At 37.2% G+C, this 19678-nt stretch overlaps 2 protein-coding genes across 2 annotated transcripts; both read left to right on the top strand.

The window, feature by feature from the left end:
• si:ch211-157b11.8 (fibroleukin) lies at window positions 1–2398 on the top strand. The gene is made up of 5 exons (XM_056253683.1): window positions 1–389; window positions 1008–1106; window positions 1207–1319; window positions 1624–1886; window positions 2011–2398. The coding sequence occupies exons 1-5, from the start codon at window positions 182–184 to the stop codon at window positions 2339–2341; spliced, it is 1014 nt and encodes a 337-aa protein (XP_056109658.1). The 5' UTR covers window positions 1–181; the 3' UTR covers window positions 2342–2398.
• Window positions 2399–9257: 6859 nt separating this feature from the next.
• On the top strand, window positions 9258–18400 carry gata2b (GATA binding protein 2b). The gene is made up of 5 exons (XM_056253814.1): window positions 9258–10071; window positions 10942–11484; window positions 12244–12386; window positions 14711–14836; window positions 17599–18400. Exons 1-5 carry the CDS (start codon window positions 9816–9818, stop codon window positions 17839–17841), a joined length of 1311 nt encoding a protein of 436 aa, XP_056109789.1. The 5' UTR covers window positions 9258–9815; the 3' UTR covers window positions 17842–18400.
• The last annotated feature ends 1278 nt before the right edge of the window (window positions 18401–19678 follow it).

Here is a 19678-nt window from a genome sequence, read left to right as displayed (position 1 = left end):
TGTCAGAAAATATTTCATGAATTAGAAAACAAGCATGAGATAACATTAACTACTCTATACTATTATCTATGTTGATATTGACACTTAAAGATAAAGTGTTAGGATATGGAGACTTCATATACACTGTTAAATATTATGACTGAGATTAAAGATACACGTACTTGTTTTTAATTGTCTGTGTATGTGTGTATATGCCCTGCAGGTGTCTGATACATCTGAGCGTCTCATCCAGCTGCAGCGCTGTATGCTACAACATGAATCAGTGGCTGTGAGTCAAGGAGATGGGTCTGACTCACTAGTAGCCTTTCTGGCTCTTATGGCAGCAGTGCTGACAGAATGTGACCTCCACTGCCATAGTCAGAGACTCAGACAGATGGCCACCAGACTTGGTTATTATATTCCACAACATATGCCACTCACATCCACCTAAACCCTTACAGTTCCTTCTTAAATGATAGGACTAGCTTAAATAAAGCACATTAATGTGTGCTTCCAATATGTTTTATGAACTATAACCACTCTCTTTTTTTTCATTATTTATTGATTCTTTCATTCCTGGAGTTCTCTCAATTAAGTTAACACCCAATTTACACTCAGCAAACAGAAGTGTTCTTAGGAATGTGAGAAAACTGACCCTTGACAGCCTCTATTTGACCCTCTCACAACCTTTCTCTAACCTTTGTATAACCCCACAACAAACTCTATATAACCATCCGGAAATAGTCAACTAGCAACTAATCGATTAAATAATAATATATTCTTTAAATACTTTAAAAGTATGTAAATCATATTGCTTTGCATTTGATGGTTAAAGGAAATTACAGAGGGAGTTTTAAATCTTACATTTATTTTTAGGAAGTTGAATGTCCTACAGGGGCATTGGAAAAATAACCATCAGGAATAATCATCATAATTGTGTGTTCTAACTGAGTTTTATGCTAGAATTTATTTTATAATATTTTTTTTTTGTCTAAGGGACACTCTCTCTCTCTCTTTCTCGATCATAGAAAGTGTAGTGGGCAGAAATGGGGAGAAAGATTTGCTGCTGTTGCTGAAAAGTATCACACATTCTAAACCTAATGGCCTCCGACCAAGGACTCCTACAGGTGAGCTATACACAGACAGACATCCTATGTTGTCCAGCATACTACTAGAACATTTATTGCACAAATGTTGACAGATGTTTTGTTTGGGCCTGTATGGCAGTGCCTCCCTCTGCAGGGCTTTACCCTCAAGACTGTCATGAGATCTACCAATTAGGAATTAAAGAGAACGGGATCTACACCATACAGCCAGATCCAAAGCGACCAGCATTAGAGGTACAAACATTAAAGTCTGCAGAAACCCAAATACATTTATATCACATTACATCTATTCCACTTATATATTTTGAAATCTAATCCATGTCCAGTGTGAAGTAAAGGGATAGTTCACCCCAAAATAAAAATTTTAAATTTACAAACCTTTTTGCGGAACACAAAATAAGATATTTTGAAGATCACTGGGGTACGAAAAACATTGGACAGCATTCCTATAAGTGTTCATTTGTAATAATTTGTAAAGTGTAATACTTTTGAGGGGCAGCACTACATGTGTGATTTCTTTTTCATTTGTCGTTTCCAGGCTGTGTGTGACATGGTTTCAGCTGGTGGGGGATGGACAGTGTTCCAGCGGCGGTTTGATGGACAAATTGACTTTAACCGAACCTGGCAGGAGTACCATGACGGATTTGGCTCCCCGCAGACAGAGCACTGGTTAGGGAATGCAGTTCTGTCCGTGTTAACCGCAAGTGGGCATCACACGCTCCGCATCACTCTCCAAGACTGGCACGAACAGACACGTCATGCTAACTATAACACCTTTAAAGTGGCAGGAGAAAACCAGAGGTAGGCCTATATGCACATTGCACACACAGACATAGATATCTAAAAATCTAGTGTCAAAACATCAAAAAGATGGAAATCAATTCAATTTCTTATAATGATGCATTTGTGATATTCTCTCCATAAGGTTCCGCCTAACTGCTCGAGATTACCATGGTGATGCTGGCAATGCATTCAGTTATAGCAAACAGTACAATCACGATGGCAGAGCTTTCAGTACATATGACCAGGATAATGACCGCTACACTGCTGGTAACTGTGCCGGTTACTATGGTGCAGGATGGTGGTTTGATTCCTGTTTGGCCGCTAACCTCAATGGACGCTACTACCACGGGCGTTACAGCGGCATCACGGATGGCATCTACTGGGGCACCTGGTATATCCTGACTGACTATCGCACAGGGGAAAGATACTCATTTAAGAGTGTTGAAATGAAAATGAGACCTAGGCGGAGCTAAGAATTTCTCTTTTTTTTAAATGAGATGTTGACATGTAATCATACTCCTGCACTGTGTTTTCCCTTTCAATAAATAATTCCTTTCAAATATTTCCTTTCCTTTGCAGTTTTATAACCTGGACCTGTCAATATATTGAGATATTTAGATATCCAAACACGTTTATAAACATTTATTTTAAAATAACTATAAAATCCCAAATTTAAAGCAGTCTCCTTTTCTCAGTGTATTATCAATTTTCAGTTACTGCTGCACTATCACATGCTATTCATGCAGCAAATACAGAAATTGATTTGAATTTGAATTAAAACATGATCTTTATTAAAAGTTGGCATGAAATGAAAATCTATTTTCTAAATGCAAGTTATTGATCTTATTGTGTTCTTATTTAGTCTGCTTAGTCTCCTTTCTTACAATCAACTGCAAGCTTGCATTCAGCCGATCTGCCTTCATCCAACCAACAACCGATGGACCCACAGTTCCTCCAAATTTTTCTGTTGTCAAATACCATATACTTTTCGGGAACACTTAATTACGATAGTCTACTTTGTACTTTCTACTATAAGTAACTTTGCAGCTACATGTCAAATACCTGTCATTAGAGTATTAGTAGACTGTCTGCTTAATATCTGCCAACACTTTATTTTGATGGTCCCCCAACAGATATTCTACAAACCCTAACCTAGCAGTCTACTAATACTCTAATGAGAGTTGGCTGATAGTTGCAAAGTTACAGCTGGTAGGATGTCTAAAGTGGAATATCGAAATCAAGTGTAACCTAATTGTCCATTGTCCCAGTCAGCCGATTTGCCACTGCTCCAGTTTCATGTCAACAACAGTTTATTTTACGATAATGACCGGCTGACTGTATATTATCTTTGTAGCTAAAATCATTCACAATGCAGAGAGGTCAAAGTTCAAAGGGTTTAAAGTGACCCTTGTGATTGTGCTGCACTTATAAAATTAAATCTAAAATTATGCACAGCAATGTTTCCACTTCTCAACTGAAATGAATGCAAGCAGCAAACCAGCATGAATGGGTATCAAATGGCTTTTTTATGTTTTATATGCTCAGCTCATTTCTACCCGTAAATGTTCTCTGTTCAGTCTCCAGATGAATGACTGCCATACCAAAACTATCCTGCCACTGACACGTTCAAAGCCATAAATCCTTATTACATATTCCACTAAAAGGGATAACAGTAAAGTGTGGACGCATTGGGTTTGGGGGCAAAACAAATGTAAAGGGTTTCTTGTAAGCCACTGCGGTCAGAGTGTTGAGAGTGCGATGGCATCATAATGTAGACAAATAAACTCACATGCACATGGCATTAACAAAACAGCCGAAATAACAGAAAGTGTGTGTGTTACAGAGGGCGAACAGGGGGAGTGGGAATCTGTTGAATCTGCCTCTTTTAGCCGTATTCACAAAGAGATGCCAGTCTGTTCAACACGCTCTCAGTATCTATGAATACCTTTTTGCCTATGATCTGCTGACTACCAACCAGATATGATATTTCACATACACTCACTAACATACACATTCAAACACACAAAGTCATGCTGTAGTTGTAGTACATTGCAGTTTAAAGACTGTTTCTATGGAAGCCCATTTAGCCACATTAGAAAAAAAATCATGCTTTTGTATATCTTAATTATAAGATAAAAATTATGACAGTCCTAATTATGACATAGAAAGTCATAATTTCAATATTATTATTGTCATAATTTTTACTTTTTATATCACAATTCTAACTTAGTAAGCCATGTCATATTTTTTTTGCCATAATACATGTCATGATTGACATTAAATGAATTACTGACAGCGTATTGAATTATGATTGATTGAATTATTAATTACTGTTGTAATTATGACTATTTATGTCATAATTATGACTTTTCATCTCATAAATTTGACTTAGGTCATAATTTGTAACGTATAGGGATCCACTGGAGGCAAGCTTATTTAGAACCCAAGTGCAGTTTCTTACAAAGATCAAACATGAAACAAAAACATGGCGTAGCATAAAACTCAAAATGAAGACATGCACATAGACTTACAACCAGTGGTCTACAAGAAACAATACTTGACAACGACACATGGCAAACATGAGGGCTTTAATACACAGACTAATTACAAGACAAGGGACACCTGTGAACAATGATCAGACAATTAACCAATGACAAGACACATGGCAGGATCACATGACAAACAGAGAATCACATGACAAGACACAGAAACATGACAATGACAAAACCAAAATGTGACATAATTTCAACTTTTCATGTCATAGTTATGATTTACTAAAGCATGATTATTTTCTTGTGTGGCGGAAATGGGTAGTTTTCATCCATTAAGTGGCATGAGTTTTGTCAGGCCTGTGTCTACTAGAAGACAGAGATCATGGGACATCGGGACATCAGAAAATCATTTTGCACAGGGGTTTGGTGATAGTTTCGCTTTTACGGTCAGTCTTTATAACACAAACTAGAAATACAGCTTTATATTTACATTTTAAGTGTGTGTAAGAACCACGGGGATTTGACGTTCACCTACAAATGCAGACAATCTCACAAGTGAATGGCATTGGTACAGGCCTCTCATTTATGGATATTCGGCCCATCATTTGTCACCTTGTTTGTCTGGCTGGTAAATGAACCAGTCGGATCAAAATCAGAACAAATAAACATAGTTACTGTCAATGAAAGCTTCTCTGCTCTTCTCGTTTTGACCATTAAGATCACTATGGTGAAGCAGAAGCCAGATCGGCTGTTACCACAGTATCCTGGCTGAGAGCCTGGCTGGTATGATAAGGAGATAAAAGGAGTGATGGAGAGAGAGATAAAGGGAGAGGGAGAGGGGGAACTGACAGTCTGCAGGCACCCAGTCCGGAAACCCAAAGCGGGCAACAGTTACCCAGCACATCCCCTTAAAGCTGAAAACACTCATGCACGCATACACTCATGCACGCATACACTTAATCTCTTACCACACATTTTTGCATTCTGCAGTGGAGAAAAGCTTGTGTGCATTTGTCCCCAAGGAGCTTTCAATATCTAGAAATTTGTTTCAGAAGCAGACTTTGCAAAAGTTGAAAAGGTACTTAATATGATGCAATCTTTGATATATTAATTGTTTTATATCTAAATAAGATAATACATATCTATATTTGTAATTATTTATGCTAATCAGGCAGGTAAATTAAAAAATAGGGCCTGAAGTCGCTAAGCATGTTCTCTTAGTGCAAAGTGCCATAATTCTGAATGCAGAGAATGGCCAGAAGATGGCAGCTTTGAGTTAAAAATGACCAAAATCTGACCACCAGCACTTTTTATTTGATTGAAGCATGGTAAAGGTGCTTAGTGCCATCTCAGCAGATTCTTAATAGAGATCCATTATGGCTTAACATAATAACGACCGGGGAACAACCATTGAGGTTCACTCAATTCACATTATTCACTCTGTCTCCTCTCCACCAGTAAGCTGGTGTGTGGTGGGCGTTCTGGCGCAATATGGCTGCCGTCGCATCATCCAGGTGGATGCTGCACATTGGTGGTGGTTGAGGAGATCCCCCCTTCCATATGTAAAGCGCCTTAGAAAAGCGTTATAAATGTAAGATTTGAGTCGCTCTTGTCCCCATCGCTCACTAAAATACTTTTTGTTTAGCTTAATTATGTTTCTTATGTCCTACTGCCATTCATTTACACAATCAAAACATACTGATACAGTTGTTTAATATGGCACTATGTTAACAGATAGCAGTTACTTTCGTCATGATCTTGCGAACTGTCACTTTTAAATCTTTAGAAATCAGTGAGACACATTCTCTGATTTAATGGTATATCACAGATTCCATAAAATGTCAGAATAAAGTTGCAAAGTGACTTTTGAAATATCTTAGAATGCAATGCTTATGAACATGATTTGAACAGGAACTCAATGCTAGGACTTCCTAACCATTAATAAAAAGATGCTTAAATCTAGCTTTGGCTAATTCACCTTCAATGGGCCTTCAGGAAGAACTGATACTTTGCTGGCATACACACCATCTTTAAACAATTTCACACATGAATACATACTTAGATTTGTAAGATGTAAGTATGCTCATTTCAAATGTGTCCTGACTGAAATCTGAAGCATCTGCTCTGTTATGTGTGATGTTGCTCTAGTAATTGCCTGCGCAATGTGTGTTTGACATGAAATTAATTGGTTGCATTGGGAGTGGCTGCACTTAACGAATGTAACACGTGACGTGAGCAAAAGCAAGTGTCCGTTACAGCACCTGTCCATCTGTCTGAAGAGGGATGTGCATGTGTATGACACACACATTGCGGTGCACCAGCGCTCCGTTTCATACCGGAATTCAGGCAGCAGCCCTGTATCCTGATGTGGTGAAAACCAGGCCTGCAAGGCATTCTGGGTATGGGAGGGGGAGAGGGTTATTCACACTATAACATCTTGACACACATTCACAAACAAGTGCACAAAATTTACACACACACACACACACACACACACTGAAAGTTTTTATGATTTCCACAGAAAAGACACCTGTATGCTTTCAGATATCAATAATTCAAAATCATGTCTGAAATAGTAAATAATTATAATAGAAGAACGTCTTGATTTCATAATCAAAGCCCTTAAAAAGCTGTAATTTGATTATATGCTTAACTGTGGTTTCATAAAAGACTGACAGCATATTTGGTGTGTCATGTAATCAATATCTAATCTAACATATATCCAATCTAATATCAATAATATTTATTTACAGAACAAAAAAGTATTAACAATACAATTTGTGCAAAACAAAAACAAGGAATTGACAAAGATCTAACTTGGCACTCATAATCTCAGTGAAAGTAAAATGATGACTAGAAATAACTGTTAATGTTCATATATTATGGGTAGTTTAATATTCCCTTCTAATAAAAGGAAAATATGATTGGCAGGTTGTTACTGCAGTAGGCTGTTAATACTCCCTTCCTTATTCTCTTTTGCGGAGGAAATGAAAAGGCAATTAAGGGATCATGGGCTACATTGTTGAGCTCACTCAACAAGCAGAGAGAAAGAGAAAGAGAAAGAGAAAGAGAGAGAGAGAGAGAGAGAGAGAGAGAGAGAGAGAGAGAGAGAGAGAGAGAGAGAGAGAGAGAGAGAGAGAGAGAGAGAGAGAGAAAGAAAGAGAAAGAATAAGAGTGAGTTCTAGGTTCAAATGTTTATCATACACTCTCAGATTTTTAAAAAAGCTGTCACTGGGATTACCCTTTAAAAAGGTTCTAACATCAAGTCAAGTTACCTTTATTTATTAGTCCTTCATAAAATACAGATTGTTTTAAAGCAGCTTTACAGTGATAAACATGCATTTCGGTGTTGATTCAGTTCTGTTGTAAAGAAAATCAATTATTAAATTATTTAAATTATTTTATAAAGCAGTTCTGCAAGCAATTATGGCATCGTCCAGCTCAGTTCAGTTCACTACAACAGCGTCAGTCAGATCAATAATATTGTTGAATATTAATAACATATAAACTTTTGGTACCAATGTGTACTTTTGAGCTACTAATATGCACTCTTTAGGTACAAAGGTGTACCTTTTCGTCCCAGCTTTTGTACTTTTTTTGTGTGTTTTAGATTTCATGAAATCTTATGTTGTTTCAACTCAAGCATAATACTCTATCAGATGCTGCCATTTCTTCAAAGGAACACAACCAAAGATTGAACATTGGTCATCCTTTTGACTATGAGTTGACTTAGTCAAGTTTTAACTAAGTCATTTAACCAGTTTTATTAAATGCTGCTTTTTATTGCATTCACCAGCCATTTGATTACTTTAAAAACTGAAGCAGGAGAGAAAGGATTGTTGTACAAAATCACAACAAACCAGGTTGTAAAATGGAATTTATGTGAAAATTGTAAGTTCTTTTAGTCACTTTTTCAAAATGTACAGAACGAAATTATAAAAAAATTGTTATAATTATTAATTTAATGTCTGCTTTAAAATGTTACGTCTGATGTTGATTAATATTAGAAAACAGAACTTATATTAGCTATAAATCAGCAGGTTTTCTTGTTGAATGTATGATAAACCTTGAATATGACAATGGTCTGATTTTGAATGGCAGCGGCAAGCGATGTGGAGGCATGTCATCTATTTATCTCCATCTCCCTCCGTCTCATTTACCCTGCCTGACTCCCTCTCACTTTCTCTCTCTCTCTCTCTCTCTCTCTCTCTCTCTCTCTCTCTCTCTCTCTCTCTCTCTCTCTCTCTCTCTCTCTCTCTCTCTCTCTCTCATCAAAGTGATGGAGAGATCTTATGAGTCAGGGTAGGTGGTCAGCGGTTTCGTGTTGTCATTGACCGCGCACGAGACGTATCTGCCGAGACAGACAATACGCGCGCGCTGGCCAGAAACGTATTCCCTGAATAATTAAAGCTAAGGACAAGTCGACGGAGGACGTTGCATTGCTTCGTAGAAGAAGAAGAAAATACTCACCTCACCTGGAGGCGCAAAGTATTTTTACTCATTTTATTTTCTTAGGCCAAATGCATTGAATTTAAAAGGAAAAACAATAGGCTACAATCTATTAGTCCACTCCAATGTGATATATATATTATTTTTTTTACATAGGCTAAATCTTATATAAATAATATTAAACAAAAATGTTTTCCGTATAAGATCGTTTTCCAAAGGTGTAAAGAACAAATGACATGACACCCATTCCCATACGCTAACGGGTGAAATGTGCATTAACTAGACCTGCAGAAGATAAACGAGACGCGTGTTGTGGTGTCAAGCTGGAAAATATAGGGATGCTCTAATTGGCTAGAAAAGCATTATGCTGGCGGGAGGAGTCCGCCCTCGGCCTCAGCCTCATATACAACTCTTTTGCACTTTGGTTTTCACTAGTCGCTAGTGTGACTACCTGTGATGATCATCCCGAAGCTCATCACCGTAAGCACGAGTACCTTTGAGCTGTATAGGCGCGTGTCATGGAGTTGGAGTGATGAGATAATAAGGTCCGATACTTTTCCTGGACTATTTTTTTTTTTTCAACCTCAGCTTTTCTCCCACCGAGCAGGATTTGTTTAAACGTTTTCTAAAGAGCTACATCAGTTTATGCCAACACATGATGTAATCAGCCGTGGCATTTGTGTGGTAGGCTATTTGCACGCGCGAGATCTCTATCTTTGAGGGCATCGCTCCGCGCGCATCCCTTTGAAAGCGTGTACACCGCTGCCAGACAGTGACTCTAAAACCGCTCAAGTCACACGACAGACACGCGAACTCCTGTCCTGACTTTATATTTGATTATATCATTTACGTTTACGCTGCCATATGTAGCTACTAAATCATTTAGGCTTATATTTAAGATATTCAAGAAATCAACACTTGGGGAAAACACGCTGGATAAACTTGGAAGAACTTTTTTAACGCACAGGAGCATTTGCATCCGTGTCCTACGGGAAAGCATCATAACATGATGGAGCTCCCTTCGGAACCCCGGTGGATGATGCACGCTCATCATTCAGCCTTAATGGGTACCTCAGATTCAGTGTCTCCGCACTCTGGTTTAGGACATTGTTCGGGATATATTGAGCAAGGTGCCCCATTATTACCACCAGACGAGGTAGATGTATTTCTCAGTCATTTAGACTCTCAAGGAAACCCCTATTACCACACACACGGGTCTCATTCTCATTCTCGTGCACGAATGTCTTACAGTCAAACGCATGGTGAGTAGGCCTAGGCACTCTCTTGCCATTTTTGGCGTGTTTAGCTTCTTATGTTTTAGGCACTATTTTGAATTTCACTTGCTCACTTTTTTTCTCTAAAACTGTCGGTCACATTAATTGGGTCACAAGGCTACTGATTGTATTGCCAAACAATTTCCACCATAATCAGTCTCTCGAAGATCCATCTGCGAGATAATTGACATATTTTAATAGTAAATTATTAATGCTATTATTATTAAATAATGTTATGATTGTGCAATTCTGCCATGTGATATTTATTTTAATGAACAGAAGTTCGAATTGTAACTCAGAACATGAGGTGAAACGCATAGTTTATAGGCTATATGCAAATTTTAGGCCTACAAATAAATTATTTAATATATTATTATTTTATCATTATTTAATATGTTTTACAATTAGCTATATTATAAACTATTATATTATATTTAGGCTGTGTTTCAAATTTGAGCAAAAATAGCGAATGCGTATTTTGAATATTGACAAAATTTCGTTTCGCGGAAGAACATCTTTCGAGGGCAATGAATTCTTAAGTTTCCAAAAATATTTTGATATATTAATTCAAACTTCAATTGATAGGCTACAATAATATTTTCGCGTCTCCACTGAGATATCTGACCCCCCACAATAGTTAGCCTAAATTGTCAATCACTTTTGATAGGTGCGATTTAAAACATTTAGGAGTTTCCTTTGTAATCACCAGGCTACGTGTAATTCAACACCACGGCACTCTTTTTTATAGCTTTAAAGTGTGGTTAAACGCAGAGAAAGGTTCAAATTGAATTGACTTGGCAATGCACGTGTATAATTGTTCTTTTTAATGTTTTTTCCCTCCTTTTTTTCTTTTGGAAGCACGGCTTACTGGTGGCTCAATGTGTCGACCTCACCTTATCCCCACGCAAGGTCTTTCATTACTGGACAACAGTAATTCGACTTTCTCGGCGGCCCAGCACCATAGCACATGGGCCGTCAGCCACCTGGGTAAAACGGTTTTGCATTCAGCAGGCGCCGAAAACTCAAACGGCCTATTCACGAGCACCGGTACACCTGCCCCAGGTTCAGTGCAGTGCCTGTCAATGACGCAACACGGCAGCCCTCAGCTCTACCGCCTACCCCCTACTCCACCCAAAGATGCTTCACCTGACCCTGCGTGTGCTGCTGTGAGGGACGCTGGGAAGTACCATCTCCATCTTGTCGACGGGATGAAGATGGAGTGCTCCAGTCCAATCCGTAGCAATCTCGCGCAAACTACAACTCATATACCTTCATATTCAGATTACTCTTTAGCTGGAGCGCACGAGTACCCCGGCGGCGTGTTTCACTGCAGAAGCCTTCTCGGCAGCAGCGCGAGCCACATGACATCAAAATGCAAAAGCAAAACCCGCGCTTTCTCAGGTAAGTTCAAAGTTCATATTAACAGTGGAACTTATAACTGGCTAATTGTCTAGCTTTAAACATATGTTGCCGCTTGCCGGTAAAAACAATATAAGCTTAGCCTACCGAAGGTGAATAAGGCTACTTTATAATTATTTTATGGAACAGGTAAATACCAATTGGCATTGCAATAAATTATATGTAGCATGGATGGACACTGTAATGTCTTGCCATAATTTGATCATATAATTTGTCCAATAACATATAAACAACCGATTTTAATTAGTTTTATTTCTGCTTAATTGACTCAGTAATAATTATTAATTAGACTAAAATATAATTTGCCCTATTAGTATTTTTTTATTGCTAAATGGTCACAAATGTACTGTATTCTTCTAGGGCTGTTTTGGGCCATGCCAAATGGTACTTCTAATTCGACATAAATAGCTGTAATGTAAAAAGTTATAATTAACTATAAATTTTTCCAACTAATGCATTAAATAAGTAAGTTGTTTTACCTTGAATACTGTTGCTTCCTGTTGGGTGCTATTCTTTACATCCCCACTATATGGCGGCACTTATCGGTACACCTGATCAGGAGGACCGATAACTCAAAAAGTAGAAAAAAAGTTTGAATTACTGTAAAACAAATATCAAACTATATGTATCGGTCTATCTCTATGTGTAATAAATACTGTCAGCATGAATAAGTTGTTTACATTTGATTAATTTCCTCTCTCCTCATTTTTTGCATCTCTGTGCTATAATGTGTGCCGGAAGGGCGTGAATGTGTGAATTGTGGAGCTACATCAACTCCTCTGTGGCGGAGGGATGGAACAGGTCATTATCTGTGTAACGCATGTGGACTCTATCACAAGATGAACGGCCAGAACCGACCACTCATCAGACCCAAGCGCAGACTGGTTAGTGCTGCAAACATATACACACCTTTACATAAACACGTTCAAACATGTTAGAAGACACTGCTCTAATAGAAAACTGAAACCTCTCCAAAAACAACTTAGATTGTGTACAAGCTGTGCATATGCTTTCCAAACCCATGACTTTGGCATTGCTCTATTGTTTGAGCTATAGAATTGTTCTGACAAACCCCTTTATATTTTGCTAATGCAGATGTGCATTTATAATGTTTAAATGTTAATGAAAAAAGAAAATGGTTCATGTATGTACTACTAATCTGTAGAGCACTACAGGGAAAACTGTCATATGTTTCACTTTCGATACTATTTTTCCCACGTAATGTATGATGTCAAGTCAGAAAATGTGCACAGACAATGAAGAGAGAAGAAGAGCGAAAGGCCTGTGTGTGCGAGTGTGTAATGGACTATTAAGTTTCCATGGCCTTTACCGACCAAGTAATGAATTAGAATTCATTAACAAATGTAAACTTGACCAGAAATCAAATAGTTCTTGTATTCCTGGCAGGCCTATCATCTTACCTTAATTCCTTGTATCACATGATTGCAATGTTATAAATTCCTGTCCACAAAATATATTTTTATGGTGAGCAAATAAGTGAACACAGTTCAATTCATGAAAGCCCAGTGTAATGGTTAAGCACAAAGCGGCTGCAGAACTGCTGTCACTGACAATGAAGGGAAATGTAATAAATCAGCTCAAAGGTGACTGCGTCTACATATTTTGTGTGACCTTCCATTCAGAGCATATGAGCTGTAAATTAGGCTGACTGTAGCTTCAGGTCTCTTTCTTGAGTCAGTGTGTGATGAGTGCTTCTGCACCGGCTACAGGTCGTATATTTGAAGAGCACATGCCGAGACAGCTCGGTCCATTTGTTTCCTTGGCAGGATGTCTGCCCGGTACCGATAACTTTGTGTGGTCCAAAAACGCTTCCTTTTGCGGTGGTTTCTTGCTGTATTTTCTTTTGGCATGTTGAGAATCTACCATATACCTGTATATGTGAATTTATAGTATTTGAGGACGTACTTCTGTTTAACATGTGAGTTTGAGAGTTAAAGTAAATATTCTCACCAAGCCAGCATCATAATGTTTCAATTACCAAAACTTAGGTTATCATGATCATATTTTATATCGCCATGTCTAAACATTTATTAAAAAGGTTTTTGTAGTATATAAAGTTTTTCTTGCCTATTAAAACAAAAAAAATAATACACAATGCTCATGTCTGTTCTCTCACTGTATAACACAAATCTGCATTCAGTTTGCTAAAATGGCTCATAGAGTCCTGAGAAAAGAATACTGTAAAGATAGACCAATACATGTTTTGGTTTGTCAGTTGTGCCAGTAACAAAGCTGTCACATTAAGCTCGTAAGAGAATGTTTTCTGTGTATCTGTGGGTCGGCCTATGTCCAAAAGGAACAGGACAGAAAAGCATGCTGCTATCAGGTCTACATTTTCTGACATTCCACACAGGATTTGGACCAGCAATCTTCATATTATTGCTATAGGGTCTAACTACGGCTCCATTCGCCAGTCTTTCAGTATGTTGTTAATGCTTATAATGTGTAATAAGATACTCTGCAAAGAAGAAAAATATTAACTTAATAAATCATTTTAATTTTAACAGATTTTTTGTATTAATATAATTTTTTTAATATATTATAAAATTATTATATATTACATTTTTATTATTTTTGTCAAGCTTAAATCAAATGTAATTTTATAATATTATAATACGTATCATTTCACAGTCATATGGAGCCCTTAAAGTGACATGGTGATGACATGGAAGGAAAAACAATATTTATATTTAAATGCTTTTGCTTTCTCTGGCAAAAGTTTTGCATTCCCCTGAGAAACTTTGCGTTCGCTCGCAAAACCTTTGTGTTCCCTGCTCGCAGAAAAACGCTTGAAACGCAAAGTTTCTCGGGGGAGCACATTCAGCACAAAAGCATTGACTTATTATTTTTCCTCCCATCTCATTTTTTTTTTTCATCACCTTGTCCCTTGTCCCCTATACAGTCAGAATATACTTTTTGAAATTCAATGTTTCATTTATGAGACAAACAAACACTTCCTGTATATAAACATTTACTGCATCAGAGAACAGATTTCACCTTTAATACCAGAGTGACCAAATTATGCATAGCTTCAGGCCTTACCTTATTGGGCTTGAATCAGGTTTTTTTTTTTTTGGTCCTTCCTGTCCGACCATATTTTATTTTCGTTCACAAGCTTTAAGTTTTGTCATTAATCAATTTCTTCTCATCAACCATCTTTCATTTTATGTGCTTTTTTATGTTTCAGTCAGCATCTAGACGAGCAGGCACCTGTTGTGCCAACTGCCAGACAGGGACCACCACACTTTGGAGACGTAATGCCAATGGAGAACCCGTCTGCAATGCCTGCGGCCTGTACCACAAACTACACAATGTGAGTAAATGTGTATCTGTCTAGCTTTACTCTAGCACTTTGTATAGACAGAAAACACCTAAATTAAAACATACATATATGTTGAATTTCTATTTGTAAGAGGTTAACATCCATTGTTGGCATTAAAAATGATCTAGTTTGCACCTAAAGTGGACTCTTTTTAATGTTAAATATGCTGGTAGTCTATCATCCTACTATTTAAAAAAATTTAATAGTGTAATTATTGTATAAATGGTGTAATAGAGTGGTGCAAGACTAATTCACCACTGGTTCCCTCAAGATTTTCCTATGGGCTTTTATAATGGGATTGGAGGGGGTTTCAATTTATGAGTAAAATAAGGTCTGTGGTGAACACAACTTCTTTTCATGATACTTGGATGTTTTGTTCTACAATGTAAACCACTCATACCTCAGACATTCTTATTAGAAACATACGTTTAAAAAAAAAACAGCTATAAAAATAACAAAATTCACGTTTTCAATATGGGTGTGTGTTATTTACATTTTAGAGCAAAACGTTCAAGTGTCGTCAAGTTATGTTTACCACAGACCTTATTTTACTCATAAATTAAAAATCCTTGTAAAACCTCATAGAAAAATCTTTAGTGAACCAGTGGTGAATTAGTATTCCGGGTTTTTACATCATCCCTGCTCCACTTTTAATATTGTATACATTTATAGTGTGTCAAGTCAAGTCAAGTCACCTTTATTTATATAGCGCTTTTTACAATACAGATTGTATCAAAGCGCTTCACAGTGATAACATGAAAACAATATAACAAAGTTTGTTTCTAAAAGAAATTGCGTCAACGTCCACCTTAAGTAAGGCAGATCAATAATATTATTGAATATTAAATGTTAAATGTCCCCAACTAAGCAAGCCAAAAGCCAAGGCAACAGTGGCAAGGAACCAAAACTCCATCAGGTGACAGAATGGAGAAAAAAACCTTGGGAGAAACCAGACTCAGTCGGGGGGCCAGTTCTCCTCTGGCCAACGAAGGAACAGTGCATGATTCGGGCAGCATTACAAGTCAGATTGGATCGGAACATTTAGAGTATTTTTTGGAAGTCCAAGTATGCACGCTGGTCTTAAGACGAGTTGTTGAGGATCAGTGCCGTCCACCATAGAGAGTCCATATCGCCCGTGTTGAGTCGTCACTTCATAGGCTTTGTGATTGGAGCATCTGAAGTCTCCGTGAGAGGCTGGATACAAACTGGAGCTGACGAACGCCATTTTCTCGGGACTCGCGTCCCGAGATAACAGCAGAAAAGCAAAGGGAAAATAATTAGCGTAGCTGCTGTTCATAATGATGATTTCCATAACACAGGCGTAAATGACAAAACATGAAGACAGTGACTCTTGCGTCCCAAAATCACCCCCCTCCGTCCCCCACTCAACTCAGCCCAGCTTACTGACCTCTACGTCCCTCCTGCTGCTGAGACCTAACCACAATCTCACAATCTCTCCGCAACCCAACCATACGCGCCAACCCGTTGACTAAGGCTGTCGAGCCCCACTGGTGCGTGAATAGGCAGTTTCAGTGGACAACGGTTCCGTATGGCATACTACCTACCGCGACACAATATCTGCCCAACCACCCGTCATTCACGCAATATACACAGGAACGTAATGACTGCAAATACTATGCAACCTATACAGATAACCTACAGTCTCTTCAAGTTTTATAGTATTAAATGCATTTGATCTGATTCAGCAGTATTATAAAAGGTAAGCATTATGTAAATGCTTGGCTAAAAAGATGCGTCTTTAATCTAGTTTTAAACTGGGACAGCGAGTCAGAGCCTCGAACAATATCAGGAAGGCTATTCCAGAGTTTAGGAGCTAAATGTGAGAACGCCCTCCCTCCTTTAGTGGACTTAGATATCCTAGGAATGACTAGAAGCCTCGAATTTAGTGATCTTAAAGAACGCGATGGATTGTAGGGCGATAGAAGGTCCATTAAATACACAGGAGCTAAACCATTTAGGGCTTTATAGGTCAGTAATAGTACTTTGTAATTGATACGGAACTTGATAGGTAACCAGTGCAGAGATGATAAAATTGGTGTTATATGATCATATTTTCTTGACCTAGTAAGAACTCTAGCGGCTGCATTTTGCACTAACTGTAGCTTGTTTATTGAGGATGCAGGACAACCGGCTAATAAAGCATTACAGTAATCTAGTCTCGAGGTCATGAATGCATGAACTAACTTTTCTGCATCGGAAACAGATAGCATGTTACGTAATTTCGCAATGTTTCTAAGATGGAAAAAGGCTGTTCTTGTAACATATGAAATATGATTTTCGAAAGACAAGTTGTGGTCTAGTATAACTCCCAGGTCTTTTACCGTAGAGGATAAAGTAACAGGACATCCTTCTATATTAAAAAGTTGTATTGTGAGTGGTTTTGTGGATAGTTTTTTGGACCAACAAGTAATACCTCCGTTTTATCTGGATTTAGTAGCAGGAAATTATGCGTCATCCAGCATTTTATATCTTTAAGACACTCTGTCAATTTTGATGAGTTAGTGTTTTCATCTGGCCGTGATGAAATATATAATTGAGTGTCATCAGCATAACAGTGGAAATTAATTCCATGTTTTCTTATAATATTACCAAGTGGCAGCATATATATTGAGAATAGCAGAGGGCCTAACACCGATCCTTGCGGCACTCCATAGTCTACTGACGTTATCTTCGATTTTTCCCCATTTAAACAAACAAAATGGTAATGTGTATATCTATGTTTGTGCCTTCAGGTGAACCGTCCACTAACTATGAAGAAAGATGGGATTCAGACACGCAATAGGAAAATGTCAGGCAAACCTAAGAAGAGGAGAGGAGAGCAGCAATTTCAATTTCAGCAATTTGACAGTTGTGTGCACGACAAACAATCCACCTTCAGCCACATGGCCAACATGCCCCACCCCTTCAATATGACTCCTCCCATTCAATTACGTCCTGCATTCAGTCACAGCAGCTTAGTCACTGCTATTGGCTGACACACACCTGTAGAACACCATTCTGCATTCTTCAGTTTTAATGTTCAGGTCAAGGACATTTCATTTATGTATCATGTTCTTTATGCAAATATTCGGGCTCGATTTAAATAGTTGCACTTTATTTTGTGGATTTTTGACATTTATTTTAAGCCAACATAGAAATTGATTGTAGTAGTACACCAAGAGTTTAATTAATTAGCCAGTTCTCATTAATAATAAATCACCTATTTATTCAAATATAATCACAAGTACAACTTTTATGCCTGATTATGTCATCTATACCACTCCACTGTGTCTTATGTAACTGTGAAGAAGGACGTTGTAATAATAATATAAATACAACATTTTCTAAACCATTTGTAATTATATAATTATTTCTTTAATTTATTTTTTCTTTGTTCTTATTTTCAAGCTTTATATATGAACTAGTATCAACACCAATAGCAAAAATTACACTTCATTTTTTCTGTACACATGCATTAACAGTAACACTCAGAACACACACTTTTTTAATGTGTACTTATTTTTAAATTTTAGTTAATAAAAGATTTAAAAACAATGTTATTTTGTATGCGAGTCCTTCCCTTATTTGCAAAAACATTATTACATCCTGTTGTGGAGATGCTATTGTACATATATAAACAATATATAAACATCGAGACAAGAGCTTATCAGCATGCTGACTGGACTAAAAGCAGTGAATGAACAGCAGGAGAAAAATGGAGAGATAAGAGAGCAGAGAAAGTTGTTCTTTTAAGGGTTTTTGAGGCCTGGTCAAGACCAGCCTTGTCATTAATCCCTGCTTACTTTTACAGATGTACATTCTATATTGTCACTAGATTCCAATATGTTACAAAAGTTATCAGACTAACTATGAATAATATGAAACATGCCAAGACAATGGAGCACAGGACTACTACGGTAAGCAAGTAGAAATAATTAAGGAGTATATCAAATATATTATATTGCATACATATTATATAAAAAGTATTGATTTATAGACTACATTTTATATTATGCATTGTGTATCTTATATGCGTTTTATTTATTCATCTAAATTAAGAAATATATGACAAATGTATTATAATAATCACTGGCTGTCTTTAACATGTATACAACACTTTAAATCAACTGTTAAATTATCTCATACAATGCAATATTTTTCTTGTCTAACCTAAAATGTGTTTGATGTGGTAAATTTCTAATTTATTATTTAATAAGACTGAAAAAAACGGACTACTGGTTTTTAAGGTTTGCATTATTTATTTTCTAGGCCAGAGTAAATATCCATGGGATATGAGGCCAACTCTAAAAGAGATTGTATCTCAGATTCTTCAGTCATATTGGCCAGCTATCATTCTTTCATATGTCTTCTATGTCTTTCATGTCCCTCCGATACGGATAAGTATACAGCTACCCTAAATCTCTGTTTCTCTATAACTTATCCATACTATTATCAGGCTAAAGGATCTCAGACCAGGATATATACCGTTCAAATGTATGGATTCAGTAAGATTTGTTTGTGCCTGTTTGAAAGAAATGAATACTTACATTCAGCAAGGTTGTATTAAATTGATCAAAAGTGACACTAAAGCCTTTTACATAGTTGCAAAAAAACAAAAACATTTTCGATAAATGTAGTTCTTTTGAACTTTCTGTTCATCAAAGAATCCTGAAAAAATGCATCACGGATACAAAAAAATGTATCACATGAACATTGAGGAGCACAAGTGTTGTCAACATTAATCACAGTTGTTTCTTGAGCAGTAAATCAGCATATTAAATTGGAATGATTTCTGAAGGATCATGTGACACTGAAGACTTGAGTATTGATGCT

The sequence above is a fragment of the Rhinichthys klamathensis genome, unplaced genomic scaffold (assembly GCF_029890125.1).
Source record: "Rhinichthys klamathensis goyatoka isolate OS25496 unplaced genomic scaffold, OSU_Roscu_1.1 h1tg000109l_1, whole genome shotgun sequence".
Taxonomy (NCBI): Eukaryota; Metazoa; Chordata; class Actinopteri; order Cypriniformes; family Leuciscidae; genus Rhinichthys; species Rhinichthys klamathensis.
The sequence above is the reverse complement of the archived record's forward strand: the minus strand, read 5'-3'. Positions and strand labels throughout refer to the sequence as shown.